Source organism: Piliocolobus tephrosceles, chromosome 16, assembly GCF_002776525.5.
Source record: "Piliocolobus tephrosceles isolate RC106 chromosome 16, ASM277652v3, whole genome shotgun sequence".
Taxonomy (NCBI): domain Eukaryota; kingdom Metazoa; phylum Chordata; class Mammalia; order Primates; family Cercopithecidae; genus Piliocolobus; species Piliocolobus tephrosceles.
Genome location: NC_045449.1, coordinates 47,985,272 through 47,991,300, shown reverse-complemented (window position 1 = coordinate 47,991,300; position 6,029 = coordinate 47,985,272). Strand labels below are relative to the sequence as shown.

Genomic DNA, 6,029 nt, shown 5'->3' with positions numbered 1-6,029 from the left:
ATTGCATTTGCCCGGAACTTGCAGGAAGGGCATTTCTAGCTGGCTTGGAGATAGTGAGATTCTTGTTTCTTGGTAATCAGATGCTCTCAACTAACGCTGGCTACACCATCAGCAAGTCAGTGGTTGTCCATGTGTGAGGATTTCAACAACCATGAAGTCAGCTGAGACCCTGCAGGAACCGAGGCACTAGGGACTCCTGCTACCTGGGACCCTTCGTTTCCTTCCCTGACTAGCTACTCCTGTTTTTGCAGTGGATTCTGTCCCAGAATAAGATGATGTGGGAGAGGCCCGGGTACTAGGTGTGGCTTAAGGTTTTCACTTTTCTACACTAAAGAGAACTAAGCCGAGGCCACCATGGTCCAGGGACAAGGGGCTGTTCCCATTCAGTATCTTGGAGAAAAATTCTGTCTTAGCTCAAATAACCTTTTTGTGTCCAGAGTTGGTTTCTGCTGGTGGGGTTCCTGGTCTCGCTGACTTCAAGAATGGAGCCTCGGACCTTCCTGCTGCATGTTAACAGCTCTTAAAGATGGCACAGACCCAAAGATTGAGCAGCAGCAAGATTTACTGTGAAGAGCCAAGGAATGCAATAGAACTAAAGCTTCCACAGCGTGGAACCACACCCTAGTCCGTTGCCACTGCTGGCGGGGAGGTGGCCAGCATTTATTCCCTTATTGGCCCTGCCCATGTTCTGTTTCTGTCCTATCAGAGTGTGCTTTTTTCTTTTTTTTTTTTTTTTTTTTTTTTTTGAGGCGGAGTCTCGCTCTGTCGCCCGGACTGGAGTGCAGTGGCCGGATCTCAGCTCACTGCAAGCTCTGCCTCCCGGGTTTATGCCATTCTCCTGCCTCAGCCTCCGGAGTAGCTGGGACTACAGGCGCCCGCCACCTCGCCCGGCTAGTTTTTGTATTTTTTAGTAGAGACGGGGTTTCACCGTGTTAGCCAGGATGGTCTCGATCTCCTGACCTCGTGATCCGCCCGTCTCGGCCTCCCAAAGTGCTGGGATTACAGGCTTGAGCCACCGCGCCCGGCCGAGTGTGCTTTTTTCAATCCTCCCTTCGATTGGCTACTTTTAGGATCCTGCTGATTGGTGCATTTTACGGAGTGCTGATTGGTGCATTTTCCAGAATGCTGATTGGTGCATTTTACAGAGCACTGAATGGTGCATTTTACAATCCTCTTGCTAGCCATAGAGCATTGATTGGTGCATTTTTACAGAGTGCTGATTGGTGCATTTTACAATCCTCTTGCTAGCTACAGAGGGCTGATTGGTGCATTTTACAATCCTCTTGTAAGACAGAAAAGTTCTCCAAGTCCCCACTCTACTCAGGAAATCCAGCTGGCTTCACCTCTCATTTTCTTCAGAGAAGGGTGCCTTGCTTTCCTTTTAAATCAGGCCTTCCTACTGTCTTTCAGAGGGGTGTGTGTGTGTGTGTGTATCTGTCTCTCCCTCTACATCACAAGCTCCATAAAGACACAGACTGGGAATGGGAGCAGTGCCTGTAATCCCAGCACTTTGGGAGGCTGAGGAGGGAGACTGTTTGAGTCCAGGAGTTGGAGACCAATGGTGAAGCCCATCTCTACAAAAAAAAAAAAAAAAAAAAAAAAAGCTGGGCGTGGTGGCTTTCACCTCTAGTCCCAGCTACTTCGGAAGCTGAGGTGGGAGGATCACTTGAGCCTGGGAGGTTGAGGCTGCAGTGAGCCATGATCCCGCCACTGGACTCCAGCCTGGGTGACAGAGCAAGATTCTGTCTCAAAAAAAACAAAAAAAAACAAAAACAAAAACATGAAGACTCGAACTGGGTCTGTTTTGTCTACTTCATGTGTTTCCTGGCTCATATTTGTTAAATTAATGAATAAATGAATGAATGCTTCTTAAGATCCGGGTCCTGGGCCTCAAAGTGGAGGCAGATCTTCTTGTCTGTTTTTTTCTTTTCTTTTCTTTTTCTTCTTTTCTGTTTTAACTATGTATTTTTTTTAATCAGGCAACTTCCCGAGCCAGAGTATGCTCAGAGAGATCCCCTGTCTTTGTCTGTTTACTGAAGTGTTTCCAGCTTGCAGAGTATTACTTTCAATTCTGCAAAGAGAAGGTGGGGAGGGCAGCATGCACTAAGAGGTTCCTCCCTCCATCCCCCTACCCCCAGGAAACAGATGGTTAAATGCTTAAGACACTGCTGCTTCCCTCAGCACCCTCAGTGCCCCATCCCCCAGCCCCAGACTTGGCTCCTTCTCAGCTAAGGCTGAAACGCAATCAGCCCAGATGGGCTCTGGCAGTCAACTCTATCCTTCTAACTCTGGGCACCAAGTTGGGTGGGATGAAAGTCTGTATTTAGTGAGCTATTTTCCTTCTACCCACAAACTTCCCAGCCTTCCTCAATCCTCTTAAACTTGTGTTCCCATTCCTTTTTCAATATTCCAAGTGCCATTTCTCAGGCTGTAGCTTAACTCATTCTACATCAGTCTGATAGCAACACATTCCTCCTGTGTGCCGGGCTCCGGACCAGGCAGGGAGTGCGGGGGTCACACGCTGGTTAATAAGATATGAACCCCACCCTCGGACTCACAGTTGATGGAAGGAAACAGACTTGCCCGTCTATAATCCCAGTGTAGGGAAAAGCCCATGTAGCTGGAGAACCAAGCGAGGGCTGGGGAAGCAGGTGGCTTTTATGGCAGGGGAGCTAAAAGGTCTCAAGCATTCTCTTTTCTGAGAAGGTGAAAGGCACTCAAGGAGGAAATGCAGAAGCAAAGGTACAGTCAGAAAGAGCTGGGCATGTGTAGGCAGGAACCAGTAGAGCCTGGGAGATAAACCTGCCAAGGCAGGTGCAGTCTGTTCATGGAGGCTCTTGAATGTCAGATCAGTCAAGTGGAGACTGATCTGAATCCAGTGAGCAATAGGGAGCCATTGAAGGTTTATGAGCTGGGGGAGTTACAGACTCCTACAGCTGTGCTTTAGGAAGGTTAATAGGGCCATGGAGAGGATGCCCTGGGAAAGGAGAGGTAGAGGCAGGGAGACCAGTTAGAGTTGTTACCTTAATGGAGGGTCGTTACCTTAGTGGAGGCTGTAGGAGGGCAGTGCAGTGGGGTGGAAGGAGCTGGCTCCCTGGTGTGTTGGCTGGATCTCCTGCTAACCACCTCCGCAGCCTGAGGGCATGTTGCCTTTTCGACTTTTCCTCTTGTTATCTGTTTGTTTGTTTATTTATTTATTATTATTATTTTTCCCCCCAGCTTAAGCAAAGGAAGAAATTCACAAGCAACAACAGAAACCCCCCCTTCCATCACCTCCTCAGATCTGGCCTCCTGGTTCTGTATTGGCTCATGTACTCCTCTGCCAGGTATCTGGGGCCTCTCTGCAGGGCCTCCAGCTGGAGGATCTCTCTTCATGCTCCATCCTTGTCTTCAGGTGCCCACTTCTGGGAATCAGGAAGCTGTGCCTAGGCAGTGGGTTTGTCAGTGAATTGCAGGAGCACTAATTTATCCTAGAAGTTGCCAAGCACCAAGGGGAGACCCTGCCTTTCCCCAGCAGAACACACTTTGAGTGGGCCCACAAGACCCACGCTAGTGAACCAACTGAAGATCTGTGGAGGGTTGGAATATTCTCCCAGCTCAGAGAGGATCGGTGAGCCCCGTCTGTACTACACAGCTGGTAGGTACAGAAAGTGGGTCGCCTGGGGTTTTGCTTCAGTCTAGTGCCCTAGAAGTGGCACTCAGAGAAGGGAGAGCTGGGATCCGGTTCCGGGCGCAGTGCTGAGTCTCCGCTGATTTGCGGTGGTGCAGTCCACCCGGATAACTGGAGTTTTCGCAGGGCGAAGGGGAGAACTGGAGCCTGGAACTCCCATATTCCTTGCACCTCTCGGGCCCTGGACAGGCAGCCCTTAGTCACTGGGGTGTCCATAGCGCCCGCGAAGGGCCAGCGTCCCAGAGGGTTCCCAGGTCTGGTTGGTGACGCGTGGGGCTTCCCTAACTTCATAGGCAAAGCCTGCCAGACCCTCCCCGGGGGAGCGGAGCTCCGAGCACCAGGGCCGACTCCGCTCCTGAGGCCGCTGAGCCCTCCTGCACCTGTCCGGCCCGGGAAGTGCCGTAGGACAGCTGATTGCCAAGTTAATGAGCGTCTTCGGGAACCAGGGTAAGGGGCGCACAGGGCATCCAAGCGAGCGCTTTGATCTCGCTCTCTTCTGGGACTCCTCTGATCTGGGGTCGGACGCACTGGGGGACCTCGGGCTCCGAGGGTCGTATATGGGCGCTCCTCGACTGCCGCGCGGCCTCCCCTGCCCCGTCCCTGCCTGCTCCTCTTGGATCCTCGCGCTTTGGTGCGCCCCAGGACGCAGGGCTGGGCAAGCCTCCTTTCTCCCCGCTAAACGGCGCCAGCGGCGGGGATGGGGGGCTGCTGCGAGTTTCCTGCGACTGTGACTTCGCGTTCGGCTCTTTCTCCAGACACCGTCTTGCGGTAAGCCCAGCGGCGCCCTGGGCCTTTCAGACTCTTCTAGAATGTGAAGGGGGGTGGGGGCTCAGCTGGCTTTTCTAGCGTCCCGGAGTGGGGCAGGTGTCGGGGCTGGGTAGGAAGCAGACACGCTAAGGTGGGCAGAGGTCCCCAGCATGCGAGGAGCGCTATCTCCTTCCTGGGAGGTCTGGTGGGGACATACAGTCCCTTGGCCATCGGGTTTGGCCCTGACGCTGCCCTTCCTCTCCGATGTTTCCAGAGCAGAAGGTTACCATCATGGGATTGGACAATGCGGGAAAGACCACCATTCTCTACCAGTTGTAACTGACTCTCGGGCGGGGAAGGTAGAGGGCTGGGCCTCCCACCAGACTGACAGGCATGGGGACCAATCACTAGAGCTCTTCCCTGGGTCACCGGGCTCCTCTGTACCCGGAGGAGTGATTGGGAACGCTGCTTGGACCTTCCTAGTACTGCGGCTCCTTGGCCTGGCATTCAAATCCTGCACCGTACGGGCAACCCTAGCTCCCACTGCTTTCCTCCATCTTCCCGGGCCCCTGCCAAACCCAGCTCCAGGCCTGCCAAGTGTCCCAACCTGCCTTCCTGCTCTTCGCTCCCTCTAGCGGCAGGTCGCCCCTTCCTTACCCCTGTCCTCTCTGCCAGTTAACTTTCTTTCCCTTCTTCAAATCCAAAGGCTCACTGAGTCTCTGTAGCTCCTGGTCTAGCAAGCCTGGCACATATGGGTGAGGCTGAGTAAATACCGATCGCAGCTTTCCCCGATATTCGCTCTCTGGATGGCACCTCTCCCATTTTACAGCCTCCAAAGTACTTTACCTAGGATAAGCTTTTCCATGAAAAAGTAATACATGTAAATGATTTTTAAAAAGCATAAAGGAAAATTTCAAACAATGGAGGAATACACAGTGAAAAGTAAGTTTCCTTCTCGCATCTAGCTCCTAGTTTTCCTCCTATTGTAACTTTGCAGTAACTTTTCAGAAGCATTATTTACATATAAAAGCATGTATATGTTTTCTATGTCACTTTAAACAAAGCACCTCTCTGATGTCCCTCACTGTGTCTATTTTTCTAAACTCTTGCTTCTTAAAGTGTGGTCTACAGACCAGTCACATAGGCATCACCTGAAAGCTTATTAGAAATGCAAAACCGTGGCTGGGCGCGGTGGCTCACACCTGTAATCACAGCACTTTGGGAGGCCGAGGCGGGCGGATCACCTGAGATCAGGAGTTCAAGAGCAGCCTGGCCAACATGGTGAAACCTCGTCTCTACTAAAAATGAAAATTAAAAAACAAATAAAATTTTAAAAAAGGGCTAGGCACGGTGACTCACGCCTGTAATCCTAACACTTTGAGAGACCAAGGCGGGTGGATCACCCGAGGACAGGAGTTCGAGACCAGCCTGGCCAACATGGTGACACCCTGTCTCTACTAAAAAAAAAAAAAAAAAATAGCCGGACGTGGTGGCACATGCCTGTAATCACAGCTACTCTGGAGGCTGAGGAAGAAGAATCACTTGAACCCGGGAGGTGGAGGTTGCAGTGAGCCGAGATCACGCCACTGCACTCCAGCCTGTGCAATGGGAG

The 6,029-nt window shown here is 51.7% G+C and overlaps 1 protein-coding gene across 1 annotated transcript in view; it reads left to right on the top strand.

Moving 5' to 3' along the window:
* The first annotated feature begins 2,728 nt into the window (after window positions 1-2,728).
* ARL5C (ADP ribosylation factor like GTPase 5C) overlaps window positions 2,729-6,029 on the top strand; it is an 11,004-nt gene continuing 7,703 nt past the window's right edge. The window contains 3 exon segments of the mRNA XM_023204738.1: window positions 2,729-2,742; window positions 4,068-4,117; window positions 4,692-4,752. Coding sequence (XP_023060506.1) covers window positions 2,729-2,742; window positions 4,068-4,117; window positions 4,692-4,752 — 125 coding nt within the window.